At 50.7% G+C, this 18,445-nt stretch overlaps 1 protein-coding gene across 1 annotated transcript in view; it reads right to left on the bottom strand.

The window, feature by feature from the left end:
- The window catches only part of TMEM87A (transmembrane protein 87A), a 141,767-nt gene that overhangs the window by 85,021 nt on the left and 38,301 nt on the right, over positions 1 to 18,445 (bottom strand). The window contains 2 exon segments of the mRNA XM_075331210.1: positions 16,013 to 16,084; positions 17,547 to 17,640. Of these exon segments, the coding sequence (XP_075187325.1) occupies positions 16,013 to 16,084; positions 17,547 to 17,640 (166 nt within the window).

The raw sequence follows: 18,445 nt of genomic DNA, 5'->3' as shown, positions 1-18,445 counted from the left end.
ACATTGGCTAGATTTCTGTTACACACTTGCATTATTTTCCGGAATAAAAATCAAATCTAAAAGTAAAAAAAAAAAAAAAAAGTATAACAATCTGATCGCAGTGTGAGAGGCGACTTTCATCCATGCTTTATATACACTCCCTGACAGAGGTTCTGTCGCTTCTCCATGTTATGTAAGTAAAAGCTTATAACCTGACTTTAAATTCATCCATTGGTTTCATAAATTACTCTTGTGAAGCTGAAACCCTCCCAAATTCGGTTTAGGTTATGAAAATAAAGTGCAAAACTGAAATATTGATCATTTAATGAACCCAGAAAGGTCAGATTTTGGCAAGACAAAAGTTTTGTCGCCCACAGAAAGTAATGTGAAATTCAAACAAATAATTAACTTCTAATACAAAGATATGTTGCATAACATTGGTGAATGAAGTTGTGGTGCTATTAGAGCCATATGTAATAATTTGTGTGACTTCCATGAGCTTGAAGGACTGCATCCATGCAGCTCAACAATGATTCATACAATTTATTCATGAAGTCATCAGGAATAGTAAAGAATACAGTCTTACATGCCTCCCAGAGGTCATCTAGATTCTTTGGTTTTGTCTTCCAAGCTTCCTCTTTCATCCTACCCCAATCATGTTCAATGATGTTCATGTCTGGTGACTGGGCTGGCCAGTCCTTGAGCACCTTGATCTTCTTTGCCAGGAGGACCTTTGTTGTAGAGGTGGATGTAGGGGATGGAGCACCATCCTGCTGCAGAATTTGACCCCTTTTACGATTGGGAATATAAGAGGTAGCTAATACTTCTTGATATTTTAGGCTATTGATATTGCTTCCACCTTGCAAATGTTTCACACACCCCCATACTGAATGTAACCCCAGACCATGATCTTTCCACCACCAAACTTAAAGGGGTGGTTCACCCATATTTTTTATTGTCTAGATCGATATTATATTGAGAAACAATGTTTCTCTCAAATACCTTGTGTTGTCAATAGTGCCTGTGAGAGGCGCTATTGCAGACCGCTGCTCCCCGTCCAGTAACGTACCCGTCCACTGCTGCCTCGTCACATCCGTGCAGCTGGCTACAGTCTGAGCCCATCTGCTCCCTGCTCCTCCTCCCTCCTAGCACGTCTCTTGCTTGCAGCGTTCTGCGAGGAGGGAGGGGGGAGCAGGAGACGCGCCGTGCTGTGCTAGGAGGGAGGAGCAGGGAGCAGACGGGCTGTGACAGCAGTGAAGCACCGCTCAGAGTCTGGAAGACTGTAGCCGGCTGCACGGATGTGACGTGGCAGCATTGGACGGGTACATCACTGGACGGGGAGCAGCGGTCTGCATTAGCGCCTCTCACAGGCACTATTGCCAACACAAGGTATTTGAGAGAAACATTGTTTCTCAATATAATATCGATCTAGACAAAAAATATGGGTGAACCACCCCTTTAACTGTTTTCTGGATCCATACGGGCTCCAGTAGGTCTCCTGCAGTATTTGCAGCGGCTGTGGTGTAATTCAACTGAAGATTCATCAGAGAAATCCACCTTTTGCCACTTTTCCAGCGTCCATCTGTTTAGCAGGCTATGGGACTTGGCAAATGCCACACAGTTTTTTAATTGCCTTTTGTTTAGTGCTGGCTTCTGGGCACTGATTCGACCTTGGAGGCCATTTCGAGACAGAATTCTACAAACCGTTCTAGTTGACACAGGGACTTGAGGTGACCGGGCCTGTTGGAGCTCTGCTGCAGTGGAAGAGGGTCTGGCTTTGAATTTTCTAACCAACAAACGTTCCTCCTGAGCAGTTGTCTTGCGGGGTATGCCGGATCTGGGCTTGTCGAATACATCTCCAGTCTCATCAAATCTTTTTTTAATTCTTTTTACTTGACGCTGAGACACATTAAAAGTGCAGCCACCTCTGCAGTGGATCTGGTCTTCAGCCTCTTGATAATCAAGGCTTTGGTCGCAGGGTGGATTTTTGGCATGTTGTCAGAGGTCAAGTTGCAGTTCAAGTGAAGCTCTAGGGTGCTGGGTTTCTTTTTATACACACCCACTAATTAACCGATCATTTAGTGAGCACCGGTGAGGATGTAAACTAGGATTGGATGCATTATATGACAAGACGACAAAACTTTTGTCTTACCAAAATCTGACCTGTGTTCATTAAATGATCAATATTTCAGTTTTGCACTTTATTTTCATAACCTAAACCAAATTTGGGAGGGTTTCAGCTTTCAAAAGAGTAATTTATAAAACCAATGGATGAATTTAAAGTCAGGTTATAAGCTTTTATTTACATAACATGGATAAGCGACAGAACTTGTGTCAGGGAGTGTAAAACTCTGTCCTCAAACTGCAAAAGAAACAATAATAAAGCAACCGAGGGAAAATACATAAACAAGAAACACCTCCAAGGGAAGGATATCCACCAGCACAAGGCAGTATCAAGAAAAGCCAGAGGAATGAAAGCCAGGGAGGAAAGATCAGACTGTGCCTAAATGGGGAGTGGAGGACAAGAGTGAGAAGAGGACACAATACCCTGCTCTATGGAGGGAGGAGGAGGATCTGCAATAAAGCAAAACACAATGCACAAGACCAGAGCAAATATACAGATAAATAGCGAGAAATAGAAGTGGGCAATGATAGTACAATACAATATAAAGTATAACACCGCAGGAGGCCAATGACCGGTGGATTCAGGATTATACTTCTGCTATCACAAGGTATAGCGCTGTGCACGAGGCTTAGGCAGGAGCGGACAGAAACGCTGCAGAGCAAGAATGATTTCCAGAACACAAGTGTTAGTAGTTTGCATGTTATTAAATTAATAAATATAAAAGTGAATGAACAAGAGAGAATCCTAGATCAGATCTGGTGCGCGCCCTTTGTATCCAACACCGCAACAAAAGCAGCGATCCCTGCAGCTGTGCAAAGTCGGGGATTTTGTAGCATTAGTCGGATGTATGAGCCATAAATTATACCTAATAGATGATAATCATCATTTTCATCTGGAGATTAGCCCCTTCAGCCCCGGGGCACTTTCCGTTTTTGTTTTTTGCTCCCCTTCTTCCGAGAGCCGTAACTTTATTATTTTTCCGTCAATCTTGCCATATGAGGGCTTGTTTTTTGCGGGACAAGTTGTACTTTTAAATGAAACCATAGGTTTTACCATATGGTGTACTGGAAAGCAGCAAAAAAATTCCAAGTGTGGAAAAATTGCAAAAAAAAGTGTGATGGCAGAATAGTTTTTGGGATCTTTTATTCACGGTGTTCACTATATGATAAAACGGATGTGTGGGTATAATGCCTGAGGTTGGTGCGAGTTTGTAGACACCAAACATGTATAGGTTTACTTGTATCTAAGGGGTTACAACAAATTCACAAGCTTGTCCAATAAAAGTGGTGCACGTTTTGCGCCATTTTCCGAAACCCATAGAGATCTCATTTTTTGGGATCTATGGCTCAGTGACAGCTTATTTTTTGCGTCTCGAGCTGATGTTTCTAATGGTAGCATTTTTGCACAGATGCTACGTTTTGATCGCCTGTTATTGCATTTTGCGTAAAACTTGCGGCGACCAAAAAACGTAATTTTGGAGTTTGGAATTGTTTTGCCACTACGCCGTTTACCAATCAGATTAATTGATTTTATATTTTGATAGATCGGGCATTTCTGAACGCGGCGATACCAAATATGTGTATTTATTTTTTTTTTAACCCTTTAATTTTCAATGGGGGGAAAGTGGGGGTGATTTGAACTTTTAGGTTTTTTGTTTTAATTTTTTAACTTTTTTTTTACTTTTTTTATTTTATTTTACTAGTCCCCCTAGGGGGCTATAGCGATCAGCAATCCGATCGCTGATCGCTATCTGCTAATCACAGCTATACCCCTGTAAACAGCAGAAATGAAGGGAATTTTGTACTTACCGTAAATTCCTTTTCTTCTAGCTCTTATTGGGAGACCCAGACAATTGGGTGTATAGCTACTGCCTCCGGAGGTCACACAAAGTATTACACTAAAAAGTGTAAGGCCCCTCCCCTTCTGGCTATACACCCCCCGTGGGATCACGGGCTTACTCAGTTTTAGTGCCAAAGCAAGAAGGAGGAAAGCCAATAACTGGTTTAAACAAATTCACTCCGAATAACATCGGAGAACTGCAAACCGTTCAACATGAATAACATGTGTACCCGCAACAAACCAAGAATCCCGAAGGACAACAGGGCGGGTGCTGGGTCTCCCAATAAGAGCTAGAAGAAAAGGAATTTACGGTAAGTACAAAATTCCCTTCTTCTTCAGCGCTCTATTGGGAGACCCAGACAATTGGGACGTTCAAAAGCTGTCCCTGGGTGGGTAAATAAATACCTCTTGATAGGGCTGCAAGACAGCGCTCCCCTACGGGGAGGCCCCTGCCGCCTGCAGTACTCTTCTACCTAGGCCGGCATCCGCCGAAGCATAGGTATGCACCTGATAATGTTTGGTGAAAATGTGCAGACTCGACCAGGTAGCTGCCTGGCACACCTGTTGAGCCGTAGCCTGGTGGCGTAATGCCCAGGACACACCCACGGCTCTGGTTGAATGGGCCTTCAGCCCTGATGGAACCGGAAGCTCAGCAGAACGGTAGGCTTCAAGAATTGGTTCTTTGAGCCATCGAGCCATGTTGGCTTTAGAAGCCTGCAATCCCTTGCGCGTACCAGCGACAAGGACAAACAGTGCATCAGATCGGCGCATAGGCGCCGTGCGGGAAAAGTAGATCCTGAGTCCTCTGACCAGATCTAACAAATGTAAACCCGTTTCAAACCGGTGAGTCGGATGAGGACAAAATGAAGGTAATGATATATCCTGATTAAGCTGAAACGCGGATACTACCTTAGGGAGAAACTCCTGAATGGAGCGCAACACTACCTAGTCCTGGTGAAACACCAGGAAGGGAGCCTGATATGACAGAGCTGCCAGCTCATACACTCGCCGAAGAAACGTGATCGCCCTAGAAAAACCACTTTCTGTGACAGGCGAGAAAGGGGAAACTCCCATCAGAGGCTCGAAAGGCGGCTTCTGGAGAGCAACGAGTACCTCGTTCAGATCCCATGGATCTAACGGCCGCTCGTACGGGGGCACAATATGACACTCCCTGTAGCAACGTGCGCACCTTAGGAAGACGTGCTAGACGCTTCTGAAACAACACGGATAGTGCCGAGACTTGCCCTTAAAGGGAGCCGAGCGACCAACCGTTTTCCCGACCAGAGTGCAGGAGGGCAGGCAAAGTAGGCAAAGCCGATGGCCAGGGATACACTCCCTGAGCAAAACACCAAGATAAGAATATCTTCCACGAGTTGTGGAATATCTTGGCAAACCGCGGCTGGCGAGCCCGTCTCATTGTGACCCTGACGTAATGCTCACAGTCGACTGACGGTGAGATGCCACAGATCTCGGTACCACAACCTCCTCGGCCAGTCTGGGGCGACGAGAATAGTGCGGCAGCAATCGGAAGCTGGAACTGCGACCAATCTTGAGCCAAGGCGCCTGTCGCCAGAGCTCCCGCCATGAAAATCGAGACCTTGTAGTTGCCGAGACGCCATGATGTCGACGTCCGTCCTCATCCCGCGGCTACCGATTTCTTGAAGCCAAACGGGAGCAGGTCCCATTCCCCTGCGTCCACGTCCTCGCGACTGAGGAAGACTTGCTTCCTAGTGTTGTACGTCCGGAATGTGTACGCCACCGCTGTGGATAGTCCGACTGAATTCGGTTCTGATTGCATTCCAGCCACTGCAGGAAAGCTTGCAGTGCAAGATACACTGCCCAGAGCTCTAGACCACTGAGTTGAAGAGTGGACTCCTCTGAAGACGGTCTTTGACCGTCTGTGAAAGGGGGGCGTTACTGTGTAGGAACATCGACTTCCTTCCCCTTAGCGAAGAATCTTCTAATGATGCGGACGCAGATGAAACTGCGTGAAAAGGCTCGCCTCTGGATGAGGCGCCTCCTTGAAGGAGAGACTGCACCCTCGTCTGTAGTGAACGCTGTTTGTCCAGCGGAATTCACTATCACTGAGAGAGTGTGAAAACTCTATGCCAAGATATGCCAGCGATTGGGTTCAACTTAGAAGAAGTCAAAGACCTCCCCGAAACTCTGGGAAGGGTCCAGCGCCATGTTCAGGTTGTGTTGGCATGCTTCTAAAAGAGAGTGCCTTGACAAGTAGATTGTCCAAGAAAGGGATCACAGAGTGACCGTAAGAGCGCGGGACTGCTCCCACTGCTGCCATGAACTTGGTGAAAAACCCGTGGGGCTGTCGCCAGCCGAAGGGTAGGGCTACAAAACGAACTATGCCCGTAGCCAACGCCGGTGCCTTGGAGCAATCGGCACGTGGAGATAAGCATCCTAATGTCTATGGATGTTAGGAAAAACTCTTTGAGACAGTGAGGCAATGACGGAGCGGAGTGATTCCCTCCGGAACCGCCTGGTTGTCACGTGCTTGTTAAGCAGTTTAAATTCCAGAACGGGACGGAAGGAGCCGTCCTATCTTGGCACCACGACCAGGTCGAAGCAAAAGGCGTAACTGGTTCCTGAAGAGGAACAGGGATTACCACTCGTCCTGCCTGCAGAAGAGCCTCGGCTCGGTCGGAGAGGTAGTTTGAGACAAACTGACTCTCTCTCACCGGCCTTTGACCTGTGGTAGGTAAATGTCGCTAAAGCGGGGGAGTCTGCTCCCCGCGGTTGCGGAGTGAGAAGGCTGAAAATTATGAGAAAAAAACGCTTTGGTAGCGATTCCTCCGGCTGCCTTCCCCGGGCGTACTTGAGCCTGCTAGGAATCTATGCCCTTCTGGGCCTTTTGAGTCGTTTTGGACAGTTGAATGAATTCATTCAACCCTTACCAACAGACTATCACTAGATAAAGGCCACCTGGTTAAGCACTTTGTTGGAAGAAGCATCTGATCCAATCTGTTAACCACTAGGCTCTGCGTAAAAAATACGGAGATGGCCGATGCCACCGCCGTCCGGCTCGTAGAGTCTCGGACAGCCTTAACAGCATGGTTCGCCATGCGGCGATTGCGAGATTACAGACGCTGCTGAGACCGAGATGTACCGGTGACAGCGTCCCTCTGCGCAACACTATCTGAAATAGCTTGGAGTGCCTTCACGGCTGCGACTGCCGGAGCAACCGACCTGCCGATAGCTTCATAGACAGATTGCGGCCAGAACCTATCTATCTGTCAATGGCATTTTGACGTGAAGCCCCATCCACCACTACAACTATAGATCCAGCTGCAAGCCTGGAGATCGGGAGATCCACATTTGGACCTGGGCTAGCGCTTGTCCAATCAGGGAGGAGAGTGTCTCATTAATACGGTCGGAGAACGCTTATCGTGAAAAGCGTTGCGTTTCTGGACTGCATCTCTAGGATCAGAGGGCCAGACGAGTACGCAATTGCTTGCGATATTAGAAAAGAGATCTCCCCTGCTGTGAAGCTGACTCTTTCACTGATGGAGTCGAGGGCTATTCCCAGCGAGCCTGCTTAGGCCCTCTTGAACTGACGTCCGTGTCGGAGCCTGCCCCCTGGGACGCGTGAAAACCACCCTGGAGCCTTGAGCTGCTCCTCAAATCATGGTGGCCAGGGGCATTGCAACTATATTGCCCAAGGTCTGCGTGGGCTGCCAGACTGTAAGATGTCAGCCATAGTCACAGCCAATATAACAGCGGAAAGAAACTGCAATTTCGTCCCTGTCTCTGGACAGGAAGCACAGGTGGTTCTTTTAACCACATATAGCCGAAAACCCCGGTCAAGCAATTGCCCGCACTGGGGTCCTAGACTCGTATTACATGCAGTACAAGCAACATATAAAGTCCTCATTGGCCTTTTCTTTTTCTGCTGTTGTTGTCTAGCTATCTAAGTGCATAGCCTAGGATAGCGACCGTACAGTAAATAATCATACAAGCATGAAGTACAAATAAACACTTCAGCTCATGTAGTACACGCAGCATTGAAAACTTGTGGCTTGGCACATTAGCTCTTCTGCTGCTGTTGTCTATTTATCCAGGAGCTTGAGACAAGGATAGCGACATACAGTGAATGTATAGCATTCAAGCACGAAGTACAAGTAAACACTTCAGCACCTGTAGTACCCGCAGCATTGAAAACTTGTGGCTTGGCACATTAGCTCTTCTGCTGCTATTGTCTATATATCTAGGAGTATGAGACAAGGATAGCGACATACAGTGAATGTATAGCATTCAAGCACGAAGTACAAGTAAACACTTCAGCACATGTAGTACACGCAGCATTGAAACTTGTGGCTTAGCACATTAGGCCTTCTGCTGCTATTGTCTATATATCTAGGAGTATGAGACAAGGATAGCGACATACAGTGAATGTATCGCATACAAACATGACAGTAAACACTGCCAGCACATGCAAATGCAGCAGCCTTGCAAGCTGGTGCCTTGGCACCACTGCTCTACTGCTGCTGTTGTCTAGTTAACTAGTAGCGTGAGGCAAGGATAGCGACATACAGGAAATGTATAGCAGACAAGCATGACAGAAAAACACTGCAGTACAAGCAAATCAAGCAGCATTGAGAGCCTGTGCCTTGGCAGCCTTGCCTTACTGCTGCTATTGTCTGTTTAACTAGGTGCATTAGCCAAGAAAAACGACATATAGTGCATGTATAGCATGACAATAAACCCAATTGCAGCACCTGCAAACGAAGTGGCAATGAAAGCTTGTGCCTTGGCACTTTGCTGTTGCCAAATCTGCCAACAAACACTGCAGACTAATCATTGAACACTTGTCTAGCCATCTAGGAGAGTATGCCCAGAATAGCGACAGTACAGTGCTGCATCGCATATCCGCACACAGTTCAAAAGCCCACTTCAGTATTAGTGGGACCAGTACTGCCTATCGCCCGCCCAGCGCGAGTATGAGGTCGCTCAAAAACCTGTGCCTGGTTCCGTTCTCCCAGAGTGGAAACCATAATGGCTGCCGGCTTCTCTTCCACGTCCTGTGCAGAGGGGCGGGCCGTGGGCGAGCCCCAGCCAAGAGCGGGAACCCGGCATCTCACTGTGTTCAGTGAGAGGGGGCTGGAGAATGCAAAGCAGACTCCAGCTCCCTGCGCTGAGATCTGTACAGCGTCCCGCCCCTCCTCTGACTGGCAGGGCTGGGGGCGGGAACGAAGCGGTGCCAGGCCTCAGAAGCCGGGGACTAAAGTTACAGGCGCCCCCGCCGTAAAAGCGCGGTCGGCGCCAAGTCCCCGGCGCACTACAAGTCACATCAGCGCCGCCGCCGTATGAGCGGTCGGCGCAAGTTCCTAAACATGACCCGTCGCTCAGCCATGGCTGCAGCAACATAAGCCCATCACTAATGTCCCCGGCGCACTATAACGCCCAGCAAGCCCGGAGCGTGCTGTGCTTGCCGGAGACACCGAGTACCTGACCGATGCAGGGCCTTGTCCCTGATAGTACTCGTGCTCCACATCCATCAGGTTCTTCTGGGTCTGTGGATGGAGCCCGGCCTCAGGGCTTGGAGGCCGACAGATCCCACTTCCACAGGGCCCTCCAAGGGGATGTGGAAGGAAAACAGCATGTGGGGCTCCGGCCTCTGTACCAGCAATAGGTACCTCAACCTTGCAACACCATCTGGTGAGAAGGGAGCATGCTGGGGACACTATATGTGTCCTCTTTTCTTCCATCCGAGATAGTCAGCAGCTACTGCTGACTATACAATGTGGAGCTATGCGTGGATGTATGACCTCCTTCGCACACAAAGCTAAAACTGAGTAAGCCCGTGATCCCACGGGGGGTGTATAGCCAGAAGGGGAGGGGCCTTACACTTTTTAGTGTAATACTTTGTGTGACCTCCGGAGGCAGTAGCTATACACCCAATTGTCTGGGTCTCCCAATAGAGCGCTGAAGAAAGTCACTTTCTTTTTTCCTCTGCTCCGTGCCGAGGAAAAAGGAAAGTGAAACTTCGTAGCAGCAGGCGTCATCACATGACCCTGTGCTACGATGGCAACCAACGAACGTCACGTGATCACTCACGTGACGTCTGGAGGGGGCGGCGGTAAGTAGAAAACATGGCCGCGCGCATATAGATCTCGCTGCCAGACGTTGGCAGCGAGATCTAAAGGGTTAATGTTCCGGGTGGAATGCGATTCCACTCGGAACATGTAGGCACACATGTCAGCTGTTGAAAACAGCTGATATGTGTGCCGATCCACGCCACCTGCCCGCGGCAGGGGGCGGGGCTTACCGGGACACGATCCATGACGGAAAGATCCAACCATGGTCGTGAAGGGGTTAAAACGCAGAAATGGCCACGTAGGAAACTAAAATCTGGGTGAGGAACAGTCAGCTACAAGGGCGAGGTTATAGAAGATGCTTCATGTCACAGGTCATACACCACGGCAAGACAATACGCAGCAACAAGACCCAGGGTAGTATTACAGCCCCCACAAGATCTCTCAGGGAAAGGTTTGAGAGCAGTCTGGGGTATCTGCTATTCCCACTATCGAAAACGCACCAAGAAACAGGCACCATGAAAGAAGTCATCCGGTCTAAGTACACAAGTCTGCAGTCACTCTATACAGCCTTATGGATCCTTACATTGTGCGCACTGGGCGCTTGTGAGGATTCACCTGTTTCAGAGGCGGCGATCACATGGCTGTGAGTATGCAGCCACAATACGACAGGATGGCTGCAGCCTGGCTTCTTACACTTGTATTCAGTGAGCCCGCGCCCCTCGACAGCTTTTGGCTGGGAACATGCATATTGCATACTCAGTCACGTGATTGTAGATTCAGCTCTGATGCCAGCAATCCCTCACAGCGCAGTGTACACAATGTGAGGATTCACCAGTCTGCAGTCACATAGTTTATTTAAAGAAGGTGAACAATGGCACCTCTCCCCTGATGAAGATAGGAACAATTGAGCCATCGAAACGTGCGTTAGGCCGTCCTGAGGTTCCCTGATCTAGTGACTGACCTTATTTCACCACCGCAACATTGTTTGTCTAGTCTCATCACCATAACTTTGGTATGTGTGCAACCGTCATAGGGACTTAAAAAGGGGTGGTTCACCCAAATTTTTTATTGTCTAGTTCGATATTATATTGAGAAACAATGTTTCTCTCAAATACCTTGTGTTGGCAATAATGCCTGTGAGAGGCGCTATTGCAGACCGCTGTTCCTTGCTCTGGTGACGTCACAGTCAAGTGTCGCAACGTCACATCCGTGCAGCCAGCTGCAGTCTTCCTGACTCACTGAGCTGTGGGCGGTGTTTCACTGCTGTCACAGCCCATCTGCTCCCCCCTCCTTCCTCCCTCACAGCAGAACGCTGCAAGCAAGAGACGCGACGCGCTGTGCTGTGAGGGAGGAAGGAGGGGGGAGCAGGGAGCAGATGGGCTGTGACAGCGGTGAAACACCGCCCACAGCTCAGTGAGTCTGGAAGACTGCAGCTGGCTGCACGGATGTGACGTTGCGACACTTGACTGTGACGTCACCAGAGCGGGGAACAGCGGTCTGCAATAGCGCCTCTCACAGGCATTATTGCCAACACAAGGTATTTGAGAGAAACAGTTTCTCAATATAATATCGAACTAGACAAAAAATATGGGTGAACCACCCCTTTAATGCTTTTGCATTTCAAGTGAATGCCCTCCAATATGGAGGTTTTATAATGCTTGTATATTTACATGTATTGTCGGATATGTACTCCACAATAGTATGTTCTATGTGCCCTCGCTCCCTATGTGCCCTCGCTGCCTATGTGCCCTCGCTCCCTATGTGCCCTCGCTCCCTATGTGCCCTCGCTCCCTATGTGCCCTCGCTCCCTATGTGCCCTCCCTCCCTATGTGCCCTCCCTCCCTATGTACCCTCGCTCCCTATGTACCCTCGCTCCCTATGTACCCTCGCTCCCTATGTGCCCTCGCTCCCTATGTGCCCTCGCTCCCTATGTGCCCTCCCTCCCTATGTGCCCTCCCCTCCCTATGTGCCCTCCCCTCCCTATGTGCCCTCGCTGCCTATGTGCCCTCGCTGCCTATGTGCCCTCGCTGCCTATGTGCCCTCGCTGCCTATGTGCCCTCGCTGCCTATGTGCCCTCCCTCCCTATGTGCCCTCGCTCCCTATGTGCCCTCCCTCCCTATGTGCCCTCCCTCCCTATGTGCCCTCGCTCCCTATGTGCCCTCGCTCCCTATGCGGTGCTCACCCTTCTTTGGGGTATGGTCCTGGTTTTTAACACAACCTTAAAAAAAAAAAATGAATGGATGTTCACCTTCTTTACATACATTTTGTACTACTTTTTCACTTTAAACACTTTTTTCCTTTTCATTATTATGCTCCTGAGTTTTTGCTATAGGTGGGAATCTGGCATTAACCAAACCCCCCCCCATTCCTGTATAGTATAATGGAGTTGGGTTCTCAGTCACAGAGTGGTGGATTCAGACTGGACAACCCCTTTAAAAGGCCATAAACGCATCATGCCAATGATACACACAGCGGAGACCCCGACACACACACAGCGGAGACCCCGACACACACACAGCGGAGACCCCGACACACACACAGCGGAGACCCCGACACACACACAGCGGAGACCCCGACACACACACAGCGGAGACCCCGACACACACACAGCGGAGACCCCGACACACACACAGCGGAGACCCCGACACACACACAGCAGAGACCCCGACACACACACAGCAGAGACCCCGACACACACACACAGCGGAGACCCCGACACACACACACAGCGGAGACCCCGACACACACACACAGCGGAGACCCCGACACACACACACAGCGGAGACCCCGACACACACACACAGCGGAGACCCCGACACACACACACAGCGGAGACCCCGACACACACACACAGCGGAGACCCCGACACACACACACAGCGGAGACCCCGACACACACACACAGCGGAGACCCCGACACACACACACAGCGGAGACCCCGACACACACACACAGCGGAGACCCCGACACACACACACAGCGGAGACCCCGACACACACACACAGCGGAGACCCCGACACACACACACAGCGGAGACCCCGACACACACACACAGCGGAGACCCCGACACACACACACAGCGGAGACCCCGACACACACACACAGCGGAGACCCCGACACACACACACAGCGGAGACCCCGACACACACACACAGCGGAGACCCCGACACACACACACAGCGGAGACCCCGACACACACACACAGCGGAGACCCCGACACACACACACAGCGGAGACCCCGACACACACACACAGCGGAGACCCCGACACACACACACAGCGGAGACCCCGACACACACACACAGCGGAGACCCCGACACACACACACAGCGGAGACCCCGACACACACACAGCGGAGACCCCGACACACACACACAGCGGAGACCCCGACACACACACAGCGGAGACCCCGACACACACACAGCGGAGACCCCGACACACACACAGCGGAGACCCCGACACACACACAGCGGAGACCCCGACACACACACAGCGGAGACCCCGACACACACACAGCGGAGACCCCGACACACACACAGCGGAGACCCCGACACACACACAGCGGAGACCCCGACACACACACAGCGGAGACCCCGACACACACACAGCGGAGACCCCGACACACACACAGCGGAGACCCCGACACACACACAGCAGAGACCCCGACACACACACAGCAGAGACCCCGACACACACACAGCAGAGACCCCGACACACACACAGCGGAGACCCCGACACACACACAGCGGAGACCCCGACACACACACAGCGGAGACCCCGACACACACACAGCGGAGACCCCGACACACACACAGCGGAGACCCCGACACACACACAGCGGAGACCCCGACACACACACAGCGGAGACCCCGACACACACACAGCGGAGACCCCGACACACACACAGCGGAGACCCCGACACACACACAGCGGAGACCCCGACACACACACAGCGGAGACCCCGACACACACACAGCGGAGACCCCGACACACACACAGCGGAGACCCCGACACACACACAGCGGAGACCCCGACACACACACAGCGGAGACCCCGACACACACACAGCGGAGACCCCGACACACACACAGCGGAGACCCCGACACACACACAGCAGAGACCCCGACACACACACAGCGGAGACCCCGACACACACAGCGGAGACCCCGACACACACAGCGGAGACCCCGACACACACAGCGGAGACCCCGACACACACAGCGGAGACCCCGACACACACAGCGGAGACCCCGACACACACAGCGGAGACCCCGACACACACAGCGGAGACCCCGACACACACAGCGGAGACCCCGACACACACAGCGGAGACCCCGACACACACAGCGGAGACCCCGACACACACACAGCGGAGACCCCGACACACACACAGCGGAGACCCCGACACACACACAGCGGAGACCCCGACACACACACAGCAGAGACCCCGACACACACACAGCAGAGACCCCGACACACACACAGCAGAGACCCCGACACACACACAGCGGAGACCCCGACACACACACAGCGGAGACCCCGACACACACACAGCGGAGACCCCGACACACACACAGCGGAGACCCCGACACACACACAGCGGAGACCCCGACACACACACAGCGGAGACCCCGACACACACACACAGCGGAGACCCCGACACACACACAGCGGAGACCCCGACACACACACAGCGGAGACCCCGACACACACACAGCGGAGACCCCGACACACACACAGCGGAGACCCCGACACACACAGCGGAGACCCCGACACACACAGCGGAGACCCCGACACACACAGCGGAGACCCCGACACACACAGCGGAGACCCCGACACACACAGCGGAGACCCCGACACACACAGCGGAGACCCCGACACACACAGCGGAGACCCCGACACACACAGCGGAGACCCCGACACACACAGCGGAGACCCCGACACACACAGCGGAGACCCCGACACACACAGCGGAGACCCCGACACACACAGCGGAGACCCCGGACACACACAGCGGAGACCCCGACACACACAGCGGAGACCCCGACACACACAGCGGAGACCCCGACACACACAGCGGAGACCCCGACACACACAGCGGAGACCCCAATACACACAGCGGAGACCCCGATACACACAGCGGAGACCCCGATACACACAGAGGTCCGGCCATAAGTGGCCATCAACATGGGAACTAGGCCAAGTGACGCGGCTATGCAGAAAGAACATAGTCGCTGGGGTGCACCGAAGAGACAAAGTGTGAACTATTTAGCGCCTGCCTGGGATTACAGAGTCAGAAGCATTAGCAGAGGCCTACATCCACACCAGACCTGTGACCAGCGCTCCCCCTGCTGAACCCCTTCATACCCGAGTATACGGGTGCGGTGACAGAGAGCCCGGCACACCAGACCTGTGACCAGCGCTCCCCCTGCTGAACCCCTTCATACCCAAGTATACGGGTGCGGTGACAGAGAGCCCGGCACACCAGACCTGTGACCAGCGCTCCCCCTGCTGAACCCCTTCATACCCGAGTATACGGGTGCGGTGACAGAGCCCGGCACACCAGACCTGTGACCAGCGCTCCCCCTGCTGAACCCCTTCATACCCGAGTATACGGGTGCGGTGACAGAGAGCCCGGCACACCAGATTCTGAGGTCAGTGGCTTTTTTGCTCATTTACTTTATACTTAGTTAAACTAAATCCATTCATTTCTCTATTGTTAAAGCAGAATTTGCAGCATTTTTTTCCTATGCCTGCCTAAGACTTCTGCACAGCGCTGTGGGTGGAGAATGAGCTGATCTCTTACTATGGGCCATATTTCTTGCAGCCGTGGTGTAACAGTATTACATAGCCCAGACTTACACCAGCACTGACCTGCAGAGGTCTGGCTTATAATAACAGGCTAGTGTAAGCTGAGGCCATCGAGGCCTCGTCTGACGGCTCCGGACTGTGCCCTACTCCAGCTTCAGTAACAAATACACAAATTCTAGAAGCGAGAGCACTAGCATCTAAAAGGATATCCAGAACAGAATGCAGGCGTCAATAAAGGACAGGCTCAGGTTTGCAATGATTGCCATGGTATAGAAGTAATGCTGGAGCGGAGAGATCAGGTTATTGGCTACATGCAGATGGTAGTGATGAGAAAGCAGCCACATTACACTGGATATTAGGAGAACACAGATTACCTGAGCTCACCAGGGTATCATGCACCACACAACTACAATAGAGGAGTAGAACAGGTCTGGAGGTTTCAGAAGCCCCACACTTGCCATACAGAGCTCATGTGTGCCACAATTCTTGGCTCCCCCCACCTTAAGTGTCCGGAGACTTCTCAGGTCTGTATACATTATCAGTTACCAGGCGGTAAGTGGCCAGTTAGTGTTTTTTATTCTCGGGGTATGCAGGTTTTTGTTTGTTTTCAAATCTGCCATACAGTTTCAGAGATACAAACATATTTAGTTATAGGGAACCTGTCACCAGATTTGGGGCCTATAAGCTGCAGCCACCACCACCGGGTCTTATATACAGCATTCTAATATACTGTATATAAGAGCCCAGGCCGCTGTGTAGAACGTAAACATCACTTTATATACTCACCTAATCAGGCAGTACTGTGCAGATGGATGTCTCCGTTCTCCGGGTGCGGTGCCTTCTCTTTTGGCCATCTTTGCCGTCCTTCTAAAGCTTGGGTGCTTGACGTGTCCTACGTCATCCACAGTAGCCAGCATTGAGGTCCTCAGCAGGGCAGATGAAAGTATTGTAGTGCGCCTGCGCGGGACCGGCGAGTGTGGATGATGTAGGACGCGTCATGCACCCCAGCTTCAGAAGAAGGAGGACAAAGATGGCCGAAAGAGGAGGCACCCATCCGACCAGTGTGCACCACACCTAAGGTGAGTATTATAAAGTGATTTTTATGTTCTACACAGCGGCCTGGGCTCTTATATACAGTATTGTAGAATGCTCTATATAAGAGCTCAGTGGTGGTGACCGCAGCTTATAGGCCCCAAATCTGGTGACAGGTTCCCTTTAATTGTCATGGTATTTACAATAGGGCATGGCTCACAGGGTTCCCTGGGGGCGTGTCTATTCTCTACATAATTACTCTTAGCTCCGCCCTCTCACTAAAGACCATACACATGTGCAGTAAGGTGCAAAATCCACATGGCAGATTAAAAAGGCAGAAAACACTCAGGAGAGCAGTGGGAATAAAATAGCAAAAAATGGCCCCTTCTGACCTGGCGACGGCTTCTCTGTCAGAAAGCCCATATTTATCACTTGCAGCAATGCTTCTATTACCAGACCTTCCAGACAGAATTGCACTCCTTTATAGCAGGTGAGGCGTGGTGGTGTTGTCCATTCATTACATTTGTTGTTACCAAAGACTTATAGTTGAGTATTTTACAATAAAAAATCGTAATATACAGAAAACTGCTTAGTCTGGGTATAAACTACTCCATATAGTCCAGGACATCAAAAGACCACTAAGCAGATCAGTGCAGGACGGGCAGACGCCCCCATTACCAAACCTTACCCGTGCACTCAGCCTGTACTTACTCCTGTGACGCGCAGAACTCCTTCCATTCCGGAGAAGAGGAGGTAGAGCGCTCCGGCCATCACAACCTTGTGCAGGGTGGCCCCAAGACGAGGCCTAACAGAACAGGAACACAAGACATATTATAGGAGGACTGAATAATGTATTATATCACACACCCAGGAATGACAACTTCACCGAAGAGTAAAATACAAATTAAAAAAAGGGGGGCAACTTGGACATATTTCACACAAAAATGGACAGACCAAAACCTATCACCTTTCCAAAATGGTAAATAAACCACTTTGTTTCCAGCATGTCATGCTCATTTAAACTCACCCGTGGCAAATAAGAGGGGAGGGCAATATGAAAACACTTAAATCCAGATAAAAAGGGGAGAAGTTTACTCAATCTCTGCAGTGTGTGTGTCTGTATATGTGTGTGTGTCTGTATATGTGTGTGTGTATAGTGTGTATAATGTGTGTATAATGTGTGTATAATGTGTGTATAATGTGTGTATAATGTGTGTATGTGTGTATAATGTGTGTATGTGTGTGTATGTGTGTATGTGTGTATATGTGTGTATGTGTGTATAATGTGTGTATGTGTGTATAATGTGTGTATGTGTGTATAATGTGTGTATGTGTGTGTGTGTATGTGTGTGTGTGTACAGTGTGTGTGTGTGTACAGTGTGTGTGTGTGTACAGTGTGTGTGTGTGTACAGTGTGTGTGTGTGTACAGTGTGTGTGTGTGTACAGTGTGTGTGTGTGTGTACAGTGTGTGTGTGTGTGTACAGTGTGTGTGTGTGTGTACAGTGTGTGTGTGTGTGTACAGTGTGTGTGTGTGTGTACAGTGTGTGTGTGTGTGTACAGTGTGTGTGTGTGTGTACAGTGTGTGTGTGTGTGTACAGTGTGTGTGTGTG

This window comes from Anomaloglossus baeobatrachus, chromosome 12, assembly GCF_048569485.1.
Source record: "Anomaloglossus baeobatrachus isolate aAnoBae1 chromosome 12, aAnoBae1.hap1, whole genome shotgun sequence".
NCBI classification, from domain to species: domain Eukaryota; kingdom Metazoa; phylum Chordata; class Amphibia; order Anura; family Aromobatidae; genus Anomaloglossus; species Anomaloglossus baeobatrachus.
This window is presented reverse-complemented; position numbering and strand designations above follow the sequence as displayed.